Source organism: Sarcophilus harrisii, chromosome 3 (assembly GCF_902635505.1).
Source record: "Sarcophilus harrisii chromosome 3, mSarHar1.11, whole genome shotgun sequence".
Classification (NCBI taxonomy): Eukaryota; Metazoa; Chordata; class Mammalia; order Dasyuromorphia; family Dasyuridae; genus Sarcophilus; species Sarcophilus harrisii.
Window position 1 is genome coordinate 82,595,260 of NC_045428.1, and position 15,445 is coordinate 82,610,704.

Sequence of the window (15,445 nt, forward strand, 5' to 3'; positions counted from 1 at the left end):
TCTAATTTATTTATAATATTATTATTTATGCCTCGATCATGAATCCATTTTGACCTTATCTTGGTATATGGTGTTAAGTATGGGTCAATGCATAGTTTCTGACATATTAGTTAACAATTTTCCCAGCAGTTTTTGTCAAAAGAGTGAATTCTTATCCCCAAAGCTGGGGTCTTTGGGGATTGCTAGATTGCTATAGCTATTGACTATTTTGTCCTGTGAACCTAACTTGTTCATCAACTAGTCTATTTCTTAGCCAGTACTAAATGGTTTTGATGACTGCTGCTTTATAATACCGTTTTTAGATCTAGTACAACTAGGCCACTTTCATTTGCTTTTCTCTTCATTAATTCATTTGAAATTCTTGCTCTTTTGTTCTTCCAGATGAATTTTGTTATTTTTTCTAGGTCAGTAAAATAGTTTCTTGGGAGTTTGATTATATAACACTAAATAAATAATTTAGAGAATATTGTCATCTTCTAGGTCAGTAAAATAGTTTCTTGGGAGTTTGATTATATAACACTAAATAAATAATTTAGAAAATATTGTCATCTTTATTATATTTGCTTGACCTATCCAAGAGCATTTGATATTTTTCTTATTCGTGTGGAAAGTGTTTTGTAGTTTTGCTCATATAGTTTCTGACTTTCCCTTGGCAGATAGATTCCCAAATATTTTATACTGTCAACAGTTATTTTAAATGGAATTTGTCTTTGTATCTCTTGCTGTTGGATTTTGTTAGTGATGTATAAAAATGCTGATGATTTATGTGATTTTTTTGTATCCTGCAACTTTACTAAAGTTGTGGATTATTTCTGATAATTTTTTCGTTGATTCTCTGGGGTTCTCTAAGTATACCATCATATCATCTGCAAAAAGTGATAATTTGGTTTCCTCATTACCTTCTCTAATTCCTTTAATATCTTGTTCACGTCTTATTGCCAAAGCTAGCATTTCTAATATAATATTGAATAGTAATGGTGATAGTGGCCAACCTTGTTTCCCCTCTGATCTTATTGGGAATGGTTCCAGATTATCCCCACTACATATGATGCTTACTGATGGTTTTAAATAGATGTTCCTTATTATTTTAAGGAAAAGTCCATTTATTCCTATACTCTCTTGTGTTTTTAATAGAATGGATGCTGGATTTTATGAAATGCTTTTTCTGCATCTATTGAGATGATCATATGATTTTTGTTAATTTGGTTATTGATATAGTCAATTATTCTAATAGTTTTCCTAATATTGAACCAGCCCTGAATTCCTGGTATAAATCCTACTTTGTTGTTGGAATACAAAGGAGCTATAGGAATATATGGGAGCCACCTCACAGTGGCTGCTAGAGATCCAATGCAGACCTGCAGAATGGATCTCCTCTTGTGAGAGGATGATACAAGGAAACTGAGAGGTTTCTGTTCTCTCTCTGACTGAGAGGCCATTGTGTTGTCTGACCTCTCTCCTCTTCTCTCTGCCTCCAATTTATTTCATTCCCAATCCTTAACACCTGTGTCAGCAAAGGCTACTCTGCAATTCCTTCAGATGTTATGATTCAGGTGTGAAGGCTCTCAGAGAACTGACTTGTCCTTTAACATTTGGTCATAGTGTATTATCCTGGGGACGATTTTCTGTGATCTCTTTCTTGATATTTTATTTAAGATTTTTGCGTCAATATTTATTAGGGAGATTGGTCTATAGTTTTTGTCTATTTTCGTCCTACCTGATTAGGTATCAGTACCATGTCTCTGTCATAAAAGGAATTTAGTAGGAATCCTTCATTCCATATTTTTTCAAATAGTTTATATAGTATTGAAGTTAATTGTTCTTTAAATGTTTGGCAGAATTCACATGTAAACCCATTTGGTCCTGGGGATCTTTTCTTAGGGAGTTGATTATTAGCTTGTTCTATTTCTTTTTCTGAAATAGGACTATTTAAGCAATTTACTTCCTCCTCTGTTAATCTGGGCAATCTATATTTTTGTAGGTATTCCTCCATTTCACTTAGGTTATCAAATTTATTGAAATAAAGTTGAGCAAAGTAACTCCTAATTATTGCTCTAATTTTCTCTTCATTGGTGGAAAGTTTTCCCTTTTCATTTTTAAGACTATCAATTTGATTTCCCTCTTTCCTTTTTCTAATCAGATTTACTAAAGGTTTATCTATTTTGTTGGTTTTCTCATACAACTCTTAGTTTTATTAATTCAATAGTTTTTTAGTTTCAATTTTATTAATCTCTTCTTTTATTATTAGAATTTCAAGTTTGGTATTTGGTTGGGGGTTTTTAATTTGCTCTTTTTCTAGCTTTTTTAGTTGCAAGGCCAGTTCATTGACCTTTTCTTTCTCTATTTTATGCAAGTAAGCGTCTAGCGATATAAAATTTCCCCTTATTACCACTTTGACTGCATCCCACAAATTTTGGTATGTTGTCTTATTATTGTCATTCTCTTGGATGGAATTATTAATTGTGTCTATATTTTGCTGTTTCACCCATTCATTCTTTAGGATGAGATTGTTTAGTTTCAAATTACATTTTGGTCTGTTTTCCCCTGGCTTTTTATTGAAAGTAATTTTTATTGCATTGTGATTTGAAAAAAAAATGCATTTACTATTTCTGCATTTGATTTTGAGGTTTTTATGTCCTAATATATGGTCAGTTTTTGTATAGGTTTCATGAACTGCTGGGAAGAATGTATAGTCCTTTCTGTCTCCATTCAGTTTTTTCCAAAGATTTATCATACCTAACTTTTCTAGTATTTTTATTTATCTCTTTAATTTTAACTTATCTCTTTAACTTCTTATTTATTTTGTGGTTTGAGTTAACTAGTTCTGAGAGAGCAAGGTTGAGATCTCCCACCATTATAGTTTTGCTGTCTATTTCTTCTTGCAGCTCTCTTAACATCTCCTTTAGGAATTTCCATGCTATACTACGTGGTGCATATACATTTAGTATTGCTATTACTTCATTATCTATGGTATCCTTTGGCAAGATATAGTTTCCTTCCTTATCTCTTTTAATTAGATCAATTTTTGCTTTTGCTTGATATGAGATCAGGATGGCTACCCCTGTTTTTTTGTTTTGTTTTTTTTTTACTTTACCTTCCCTTCTTTCCCTCAATTATAATAGGTTTGCTTTGCCTTTTCCTGAGATGTAATTTCCCTCATTTTACCTCCACTTTTCCCTTTTCCTGATACAATCCCCTTTCCACTTCTAGTTCCTTTTTTAAAACAGTAAAATCAAATTATACATGCACTCGAATGTTTGTGACAGCCCTTTTTGTAGTGGCTAGAAACAGGAAACTGAATGGATGTCCATCAGTTGGAGAATGGCTGAATAAATTGTGGTATATGAATATTATGGAATATTACTGTTCTGTAAGAAATGACCAACAGGATGATTTCAGAAAGGCCTGGAGAGACTTACACGAACTGATGCTGAGTGAAATGAGCAGGACCAGGAGATCATTATATACTTCAACAACAATACTATATGATGACCAGTTCTGATGGACCAGGCCATCCTCAGCAACGAGATCAACCAAATCATTTCTAATGGAGCAGTAATGAACTGAACTAGCTATACCCAGAAAAAGAACTCTGGGAGATGACTAAAAACCATTACATTGAATTCCCAATCCCTATATTTATGCACACCTGCATTTTTGATTTCCTTCACAAGCTAATTGTACAATATTTCAGAGTCTGATTCTTTTTGTACAGCAAAATAATGTTTTGGTCATGTATACTTATTGTGTATCTAATTTATATTTTAATGTATTTAACATCTACTGGTCATCCTGCCAGGGAGGGGGTAAGAGGTGAAAAATTGGAACAAGAGGTTTGGCAATTGTTAACACTGTAAAGTTACCCATGCATATAACCTGTAAATAAAAGGCTATTAAATTAAAAAAAATTATACATGCACTCTCTATGTATACCATAACAGAAATATAGTTCTCAAAAGTTCTTTTTACCTTTTTATGCTTCTCTTGAGTCCTATATTTGGAGGTCAATTTTTTTTGTTTAACTCTGCTCTTTTCATCAGAAATACATGGAATTCACCTGTTTCATTAAATGCCCATCTTCTTCCCTGGGAAAAAATGCTCAGTTTAGAAAGTAGTTTATTTTTGGCTGCAATCCAAGTTCCTTTTCCTTTCAGAATATCAGATTCCAGGCCCTTTGATGCTTTAATGTGGAAGCTTCTAGATCCTGGGTGATCCTTATTGTGGCTTCTTGGTATTTGCATTGTTTCTTTCTGGCTACTTGTAATATTTTTTCCTTGGTCCAATAGTTCTGAAATTTAGCCACGATATTCCTTGGAATTTTAATTTTGGGGTCTCTTTCAGGAGGTGTTTGGTGAATTCTTTCAACGGCTATTTTACCTTTTGATTCTATGACAATCCTGGAAGTTCTTTTTGTTGATTTTCTGAAAAAATGGTGTCTAGGATCTTTTTTTTCATCATGATTCTCAAGGAGTCCAATAATCCTTAGATTATCTCTCCTAGATCTATTTTCCAGGTCAGTTGTTTTCCCAAATAAGTATTTTACATTTTTTCATTTTTTTGCTTTTGCTTGACTGATTTTTGATGTCTCATCGAGTCATTCATTTCCATATGTTCAGTTCTGATTTTTAGTGAATAATTATTTTCTTCATTTACTTTTTTTTGCTTCTTTTTGTATTTCTTCTATGGATTTTTTTCCATTTCACAAATTCTGTTTTTTAAAGAGTTATTTTCTTTTTCCACTTCACAAATTCTGTTTTCCTGGAAGTTATTTACCTTTTCCAATTCACAAATTTTGTTTTCCTGGGAGGTTTTTTACCTTTTCCATTTCACAAATTCTGTTTTTCAGGGAATTGTTTTCTTTTTCCACTTTATCAAATCTATCTTTTAATGAGTTTTATGCCTTTCCCAAACCCTCTTGCAGAGTTTTCCTTTCCTTTCCCCATTTTTCTTCTAGCTCTCTTTTGAAATCCTTTTAAATTTCTTCTAGGAGAGCCTTGTGTTATGGGGATCAGATTATATCATCCTTTGAGGCTTCATCTAGAGACAATCTGCTTTTTGTCTCCTCAGGATTTGAAATCTGTTGTTCTTTCACCATAGAAGCTATCTATAGTTGGAGTTCACTTTGCCTTTTTACTCATTTAAAAAAAATGGGATCTGCTTTGAGGGCAAGGGAAGTTTTCCAGACTTACTCTCCAGGCACCAGGGAAGCTGTAGCAGAATGGCAGCAGCTGCACTGGGATCATGCTGATTCACTCTAGGGGCTGCGTGGGTGTGGCCAGGTCCTGTCAGATTCTGGCATTTCAGCATTCGCTCTTTACCTTTTGTGGTGTGTTGGACATTTGATAACTTCTCTGCTGATCTACTGGTTTGTAACCAGGGCAGAGTAGCCAACACTGTGACAGAGTCCTCCCCCTATATTCTCTGCCTTGTGGAGTCTGCACAACCCCATGGAGACTGTACCCCACCTGGTTCTTCACAGCGTAGGCTGGCCTCTGTGCCCTGCCTGCTTGCACCTCACCACCACCACCACCACCATTCCCCCCACCCCCCGTACCCGACAAAAACAGACCTTTTATGATGATCTTCGAAATTATCTTCTGCTGTTAATTTGCTGCACTCCCAATATTCGTGGATTCTACCAGTCTAGAACTAATTCAGAGACTGATTTTAGAAATTAGTTGAGGGTCCAGGGAGAAGTTCAGAAAGAAGCGTGTGTTCTCTCTGCCATCTTTGGAAATGATTTCTTATGGAGAAATAACATTGTTACATTCAGATATCATAATTTGTTCATTCCTCAATTAATGGAGACTTCTAATCCTAGATCATAGGAATTTTCTTCTCTTCATCAGGATCAGGAAGTTATATTTTGCTTGGGATTATTCCTTTCCTGGTATCATACCCTTCTTAATCCTTCGTCCATTTTCCTTTTTTTCTAATTACTTTGTAATCAAGACCTTTTTTATTATTATTTTCAATCATCATTTATTCATTTTTTACTCTTGTCTTCCCATACACATCCCCTCCTGAAAAGCGAACAGCAACAACAGCAATAAAACCCCAGAATTCCTGGATTATATATATATATACCCAGTGAAGCAAAACACTCTTATTTTGGTTACTTTCAAAATGAATTTCTTATTTTGCCAATTAGTCCATTATGACTAATCTTTCCATTATGAGGGTGGGCAGTGTTCTTCTATCAGTCCTCTCTCTGGAATCAAGATTGATCAGAATTCATAAGTCTTTCAAAAATTTTTTTTGTTTTGTTTTTTACAATATTTTGTTTACATCATAAATTATTATTTTGCTTACTTTACCTCTATCATTTTACAATAATCTCCCAGGTTTCTTTGAAATTATTATTCCCCTCATTTCAAAATATTCATATGTCACAATTTGTTCAACTAGTTCTCACTGATGACCATTCCCTTTGTCTCCAGTTTTTTCTGCCATTCAAAAGGAATTGCTATGAATATTTTTGTATATATACGACTTTCTCCCCTTTCTTTGATCTCTTTGAGATATAATAGACCTAGTAGTCATATAATTGAGTAAAAGGGCATCCACATAAATTTTACATTAATATTTGTGTGATTTATCTGACAACATTGATGTGGATTTTATTAATCTACTCTTTCAGGCCAGTATTTATACTGCTAATAAACCTACATCCCAATGATGTAAATGAAAATAATAACACTTTGAATACTTGTTTAAAAAAAACAAAAAACAAGTATTAGTCCTATAGTTTCCTCACAATTAAGGCATATTGGAGCAGCTAGGTGGCGCAGTGTGTAGAGCACCAGGCCTGAAGTCAGGAGAATCTGAGTTCCTCAGACACATAACCAAAAAAACAAGGCAGATTATTGTTTACATTTAAAAAAAAATTCCCAAATGACCATCATTGTTAATGAACATTCATTCACTTTTCCATAGTCAATTGAAGACTCATTTTCTATCATAGAAATTCATTCAAAAGTAATATCCCTTTTTAAAGCTATGGACATTGCCAGCTATAGTTAAGATCCCACCTGGGTAAAAAAGATGGAGCCCATGTTCTTTTATATCTGAAAATCTATACATTGTTTCATTTCTAAAGAAAGTCTTTTCCTCACCCTACAGCAAGATAAAGTAGAAATCGGTTCATGATTTAGACCTAAAGAGTAATACTATACACAAATTAGAAGAACAAAGTATAGTCTACTTCTCAGATCTATGGAGAAGGAAGGAATTCATGGCCAAAGAAGAATTAGAATACATTATGAAATACAAAATGAATAATTTTGATAATATTAAATTAAAAAGGTTTTGTACAAACAAAACCAGTGCAGAGAATATTAGAAGGGAAACAGGAAACTGGGGGGAAAATTTTTACATTCAAGAATTCTGATAAAGACTTCATTTCTAAAATATAAAAAGAATTGACTCAAATTTATAAGAATACAAGCCATTCTCCAATTTATAAATGATCAAAGGATATGTATAGATAATTTTCAGATGAAGAAATCAAAACCATTTCTAGTCATATGAAAAAATGCTCTAAATCACTATTGATTAGACAAATGCAAATTAAGACAACTTTGAGGTACTATCGCACACCTCTCAGATTGGCTTAGATGACAGGAAGAGATAATGATAAATGCTGGTGGGAATGTGAGAAAACTGGGACACTGTTACATTGTTGGTTGAATTGTGAACAGATCCAACCATTTTGGAGAGCAATTTGGAACTATGACCAAAGGGGCTATCAAACTGTGAATATTGTTCACATCAGTGTTTCTACTGGGCCTATATTCCAAAGATATCATAAAAAAGGGAAAAGGATCCATGTGCAAAAATATTTGTTATAGCAGTACTTTTTGTAGTGGCAAGGAACTGGAAACTGATTGGATGCTCTGGATACTCATCAGTTGGAGAATAACTGAAGAAGCTATAGTATATGAATGTTATATAATATTATTGTTCTATAAGAAACGATCAGCAAGATGATTTCAGAAAGGCTTGAAGAGACTTACATGAACTGATGCTAGCTGAAGTGAGTAGAACCACAAGAACATTGTACACAACAAAACCAAGATTATACGATAATCAGTTATGAGAGACTTGGTTCTTTTCAACTGGGAGGTGATTCAGGCCAGTTCAAATAGACTTGTAATAGAGAGAGAGCCATCTGTACCCGGAGAGAAGACTATGGGAACTGAGTGTGGATCACAACATAGTATTTTCATCTTTTTTGCTGTTGTATGGTTGCTTTTTATTTTCTTTCTCATTTTTTTTTCCTTTTTGATATTTCTTGTGCAGCATGATAAATGTGGAAATGTTTAGAAGAATTGCACATATTTGACATATAGTGAATTATTTGCTGTTTAAGGGAGGGCCCTGGTGAGGGGGAAGGAAAGGAGAAAAAAATTGGAGAAAAAATACAAGATTATGCAAGGGTGAATGTTGAAAACTATCTTTGCATGAATACAGAGAAGCTTGGAGAGAATTACATGAACTGATGCTAAGTGAAATGAGCAGAACCAAGAGATCATTATATACGTCAACAACGATACTGTATGAAGATGTAATTTGATGAAAGCGGATTTCTTTGACAAAGAGACCTAATTCAGTTTCAATTGATCAATGATGGACAGAAGCAGCTACACCCAAAGGAAAAAAAAAAAAACACTGGGAAATGAATGTAAACTGTTTGCATTTTTGTTTTTCTTCCCGGGTTACTTCTACCTTCTGAATCCAATTCTCCCTGTGCAACAAGAAAACTGTTTGGATCTGCACACATACATTGTATCTAGGATATACTAGGACATATTCAACATATATAGGACTGCTTGCCATCTAGGGGAGGGGGTGGAGGGTGGGAGGGAAAAATTGGAACAGAAGTGAGTGCAAGGGATAATGTTGTAAAAAAAAAAAAATTATCCAGGCATGGATTCTGTCAATAAAAAGTAACTATAATAAAAAAAAAAAGATATCAGGAAAAAAAAGAAAACTATCTTTGCATATATTTTGAAAATAAAAAGCTATTATTTAAAAAAAATAAATTTTAAAATGAAATGGTCAAAAAAAAAAAAAAAAAAAAAAAAAAAAGGAATGTCTTTTTCTTCCCCCAACAGGAATTTATTGATCTTAAGGAATGAAGAGCTTTTTCAAGAAAGGAGCAAGAGAGAAATCCGGCAAGATTCTTTTGTCTATCAAGACATACTTACTGACAGTGAAAATTTGGATCCAGAACAAGAAAGTTGAAAATCTCCCAGTGCCTGGAAAATTCATGTGACGTTCCTCTCAGGATTGCCTGAGATTTGTTCAGGTCTATGGAGTACCATATTTTTGTTTTAGTTTTCACAACTTCACTTTATTCAGAGTTGTTGGAAACATAAATATTACTGAGCCAAGATTTTCTTTCCCCATCCAACCCATTTTGAGATAATCTATTAACTGTTCATTTGATTCTCTTGAGTATGGCTGAACATTTTGATGAAGAAAACACAAGGAACATTTTTCCTTAATCAAAATTTACACACTATCTTTCATTCTGTCCTTACTTATTACACCAGATGAGGAGCTCTCCTTAAGTCCATTCTGTTGCTAAAAAAAAAATTAAATGTGTGATTGATTATATCTTCCAAAATTATAAAATGTTAAAGCTGGCAGGAGTCTATTCTGTGCTCCTCATTTTCCAGATGAGGAGAATGAAGCCAAAAAAAACTTGCCCAAAACAGCACAGTCAAATAATGGTAAAGCCAAATTTAGGAGAAATCCCACTCCCAAGTAGGCTACTCTTATGACAATACCATAATTTATAAATTTTAATATCAGAAATGGATCCTTGGATATATTTCAAAAGATGCTAAAGGAAGGGCCAGATAACCTGAGCTTATAATTCTGGTGCTGTTAGTAACTTACCAGATCACTTTGGGGAAATCACTTGAACTTTTCTCTACTCAGTTATCAATGAAATGTAGGTCTTGAACAAGATGATCTCTAGGGTCCCTTTAAGTTCTGAAGTTCTCTTGATTGCTCCCAACATTCTATAAAACTATGGCTTGGAAAAAATATTTGTGGTTTCTGTCATTATCTATTATCCAGAAATTTATGACTTGGGAAAAATAATCATTAGCAAGAGCCAAAGCTATGATGATTAACTCAGGAAATTTTGATGATAGAAATACTCTATTGAATTGAAGAAATCTCTCAATGGATTAGATGCTTCTGGTATCTACTATATAGTATGGTATCATACAATCTATGGTATCTACTACTCATTTCCATCACCCTGGTTATAACTTTATATCTGAGTTTTTAGGTTTAGGTTGAAAAATAAAACAACACCTTGATAGATATGATGAATTCTTCAAAATTAATTCAATCCAGTTCCACTAAGCATCTACCATATCCCAGATCTACCAAGTACTAAGAATACAGAGATTTAAAAAAAAATAGTTCCTGTTCTTAAGGAGTTTACTGGGGATATAACAGCATTGATGAGAAAGGTGGGATGGGAAGATAACAGGATGAGGAAAAGCTTCACATGCAGGATCCTGGTTCTTTTGGAGCAGTGTGAACTGACTATGGCTACTTTTTTATTAACTAGGAGTCCTCATCTTTGCCATCGATCAAAAAGCATGTATTATCTTCCACATACAGGCATGCAAACAACTATATGCAGACAGACTCTATACAGAATAGGAGATAATCATTAAGGGAAAAATATTGAAGGACTAAGAACATGAGATTTTTATCCTGTTAGGATTTAAATTACAGGGAACATATTCAATTTTTTGATGTCTGGCAACTACCAATGTTATCACTGTTAGCTCCTCAGCAAGCCAAGAGACCTTTGGTAAGGGCCAACATATCATTTCTACAGACAAAAGCAGAAGCATCTAAAAGCAAGATGTCACAAATGAGGAAAAAATAAGATTGGCCAGAAATCTAAAGTGCAATCCTTTCTTCCATCTTATAGCTATGGGAGACTCATTCATAGTGTCCATCTGCATTTCTAGTTAATGTCACAACAATAATAGACCAGACTTTCTTGAAGGACAGTCAGTGTAGCATGAGACAATCTTGGTGTCTACCTGAATCTTTCAAAGATAATAGATTTCCTTAACACAAGAATAGAACAATTATTAGCCAGAAAACTGAACTTATAAACTTAACTAAGAGAGGAAAACTGAACTTGGGAATTTCTGAACTAAACTCAAATAAATGTGACAATATAAAAAGGTGGGTGGTGAGACAAAATAGAATCAGTTAACAAAAATGGAGACTTATCAATTTGAGTTTTTCTGTCCTTGTGGGCATTAAAATACTGTTGTCCTATCTTTTGTAAAGAGAGGAATAGATCTCCCTTCTTTGTGTGTGTGTGTGTATATATATATGTGTGTGTGTGTGTGTGTGTGTGTTTTTAAGCAGATATTTCATGGATATCCATGTAAATCCTTACTCTCTCTGGTCTAGCAGCATCATGGCTATATTACTAAGCTCTGATAGGGTTTTTTATCAAGTCTATCTAAACTCAGATATATTTTAAGTAGAATGGTCATCAATTAATGATTGAGCTAAGGCAAAAGGGAGAAACAAATTTCAGAATATCAGCTACTTAGGGATGGGTTCTTTTTGTGTGTGTGTGTGTCATGGGTCGGGCAATCTGGTGAAGCTTATGGACCCTTTTTAAGAATATTTTAAAATGCATATAAAACAATGCATGGGATCACAAAGATAACCAATATAATTGAAATTATATTGGTGGCAGGGGCAGTAGGTGATGCAGTGGGTAGAGCACCAGCCCTGAAGTCAGGAGGACCTGAGTTCAAATCTGGTCTCAAACACTTAACACTTCCTAGCTGTGTGACCCTGGACAAGTCACTTAACCCCAATTGCCTAAGGGAAAAAAATTTTATATGTATATATGTGTGTGGAACATTGACCACTAGCCCAAAATAATTCTCAGGGCCAGAGCAGAAAACAGTTTATTCAATAACTGCAGGAAAGGATTAGATAACTAATCACTGAATTCTCTGCTAATTATTCTGATAGGGCTGTACTAGGAGTGAAATTTCCAATTGTAATACATGTTCCTCTTCCTGCCATTAACCTTTCTAGAATCATTCTATGTTCCCTGTTATTCTGCTAGTGGCATCTAACTGTTATTCTCTTTACTGTTTCTCTGATGTAATATACTCACCAGAGAAGGAAAGATCCAAATTCAGAACTAGATTTCTAGCCTTGAATTCATCAGTTACTATCCTTGACTTAATTATTCCTGATTCAGTCTATCTTCATCAAATGTGAAGATAAAAGGAATAGCCAATGGGATGTGTGCACAAGTGCCCACTTGGTTCCTGAGCAAAGCAGGTTTGAGAATGCTGCCTTCCCCCAAGGTTTGCTTGAGGTAAATTGCCATCCAAGAAAGTGCCAGAGCTGCCCTCAATTACATTCCAGATTCAGGTATACACCATTAGAGTCCCTAGATTTTGGAATCTTTCACCCTGCCATGAGAGGCAGGCTTGCTGATCTCCAGAGGTAAGGAACTAGTATAAAGTATTAAAAATTTTTCCCAGGAATGTTATTTTGGGAACAAGAGGAATTCACACTCATATTTTTCCATGCCCAAAGGGAATGGTACTATCTAGACATGTGGCAACCTGTAGCACAGACACAGAAATTGCTTTTTTGTTCAGACTCTTCCAGAGTACTTTACCAATTCCACCCAAGCACTGGTGTCTATAACTTGCCTTAAGTCCTTAACTTGACTCCAAATCTTCCTAAGATCTATACCTATTACATGTATAACCAACTTAGCTTTTATCCACATTTTCTACATGTCTAGCCCTTGTAGCAAACGAAATATTCCAAAATGAACAGGCAGTTCCATAAAAATCTATCTTTCTTAGGATACAATTAGTATGTTTAAGCCAAGAGATTAAAGGAAAGAGGGAGGGACCCAGGGATCTAAAAGAAAAGGGTCATTATTTTAGGGCTCTTAAATAAAAGCCTGAGTATAATGGATTTTCTGTTCCTGATATTTTGTAGCTCACTGAGCAGGTCTGTAAAACACATTGTTATCAAGGGATTTTATTTATATATGTACCTTTTAGCCTACTTGTATCCTTTCCCAGTAATAACTCAAATCTTAATCTGATGTTTCCATTTTAAGCACTAAATACTATTGCAATAGGGGATAGCATTAACATCCCCCTTCACAGGACTGATGGACACAGGGAATCAATCCACTCAGACACTAGGTAGTTTGGAGTTCATTCACTGGTTAGTTCCAGTTCCTTCCCAAATGGGGCCCAAAGTCTTCTGGGGTATGGGAAGATCTCATCTTTTAAAACTACTTCCAGCTGAGAATGGACATTGAGCTGGGTCATCCTACAGGTTCCCATTTGAACTGATTGAAAATCCAGTGGGTTGAGTCAGTCCCCTGAAGGTGGTCAATAGAGCTGTCTAGTGCTGTTTTTTAAATTGCTTGAAGCCTAGAGGAAAACAAATCTAAGAGAACTAGAGAGAGAACAAGCACAAAGATCAGAGCCCTCATTCTTGGGAGGTGTGCTTACATCTTCCCTAAAGATTTTGTAAATAATTAAGAATATTTTTAGAGACTACATAATACCCCCAAAATCAATTTTCACAAAGGGGGAATCCCAATAATAACAGTATTCACATATGAATAAAGCCTTATGTGTATATACATATATTTATATATGTGGTTTTTTAGAGAAGTATTCCTATGATTCTGAACAGGTTTCAGGAGAAGGGGATTCAATGGCACTTCAAGGAGTCACTTGGGCTCCTAGCTTGAAAGTAGTGAAAATAGATTTCACAAGAGCCTTTGTAGCCTGTTGTAGGCCCAAGAAGTTCCACTGGCTTGGCTTTAGGATTATAGAAGATGGCCTGAAAGTGTTTATAAATTTTTATAAATTTATAAATTTTTAAAATAAATTTTCCCATTGATGTAACAACACATTCCATAAATTATATCCCTCTTAAAAAAAACAAGTACACTAAAATCGTCTTCTCTATATCATATGAAAAATATTTCAGTTTCAGTTTCAATAATAACAGGTCTCACAGTTGTATCAATTGTTTTTACATTTATTTACAAAAGATCTTAAAGTGACATTTCATACAGACACGTCTGGCAGCAGATAAATGACCAGGCCAAATATTCATTTACTTTTAAGATATGGCTACATATTTTTAGATTGAAAACTGGAAAATATTACATATTTGATCTGTGCTCATGACTTCTATTGACAACTTTACTTACAGAAATTTGCTATAAAAGAAAAAAGCAGAGGCATGATTATAATGGCATCAAAATTGATTCTGCAAGGCCTCAGTATGAGGGTACAATTTGATAACCAATCAAGTAGTAACAACTCAACTTTAGCCAATTCAGCTCTCAAATGGTGGGTTACTAACTTAATAATTCATCAGATAATCATTCCCAAATTCAAAACTCAAAACAAGTTATAATCTCAAGAGATTTCATTTCAATAGCAAATTTAACTAATCAGCTTTTAAATCCTAAACTACCTATCCCATGTGCATATAAAGCAAGAAAGCTGTGTTTAATATTAATTAAACAATGAGACCATGATGCACTTAATAAATATTAGATTTTCTGAATGGCTTTTGAAATAAACACTTTCAGAAATTTTTCAGTTAATCAGAAATCTAACAAACATCTCTTAGAAGTTCCTTGTATTATTAAATGATTGAATCTTTGATATAGCATCACAAATAACTTTCCCTTAAAACAACCACATTCTTGAAAAACAAAAACATTCAGTAATTAACACCATGTAAAAGTAAGGTATTTCTTTAAACAATAGAAGCAAATGATGTTAAAATAATTTCATTTAACCAGCATGGGGGTGGGAGAAGTTGGGGATGGGGGGAGAGAATGAGCTCCAGTGAATGAGAATGTTTTCTCCCTTCTAAGAAGCAGCCATACTCAGTGGAGGAAAGATGGACTAAACCTTCATTTTCCCAAGCCAATAGATCTTTCCCTTTCCCCTTCCCCCATGCCATGTGGTATCTCTCCTAATTCCATTATGCTTTCCAATCCCACTCTTCTTATAACTCTTTTAGGAACTCTTTAAGTCCCCCTCAAGACCCAGCCTGCCAGCCAAGGACAATAAACCAAACTTCTGGCAAAATTGCTCTAAGGAAATTGCACTTTCCTTCATTAATTATTAAGCTCCCTTTCTATGCTCTCCATTCATTTCATATTTACCATTCCTGGTGTATAGTCTATCCCTCCATTTTGGGGGCCGGGAACCACATCTTTTGGTGCCGGCCTGCTCCACTCTGTGCTCTCCAACATCTCCTGTCTCTCTCTTCAACAACCTATCACATCAATAATCCTTAACAATTTTAGGTTTTAATATTACCACAATAACCCCAAAGAACTTAATTAGCAATTTCACAA

At 34.5% G+C, this 15,445-nt stretch overlaps 1 protein-coding gene across 7 annotated transcripts in view; it reads left to right on the top strand.

Moving 5' to 3' along the window:
- FLACC1 (flagellum associated containing coiled-coil domains 1) overlaps positions 1 to 10,056 on the top strand; it is a 52,580-nt gene extending 42,524 nt beyond the window's left edge. For all 7 annotated transcript variants that reach the window (XM_031958342.1, XM_031958345.1, XM_031958340.1 and 4 more), the window contains one exon: positions 9,117 to 10,056. In XM_031958342.1, coding sequence (XP_031814202.1) covers positions 9,117 to 9,246 — 130 coding nt within the window. In that variant the 3' untranslated portion in view covers positions 9,247 to 10,056. The remainder of the gene's footprint in view (positions 1 to 9,116) is intronic.
- The last annotated feature ends 5,389 nt before the right edge of the window (positions 10,057 to 15,445 follow it).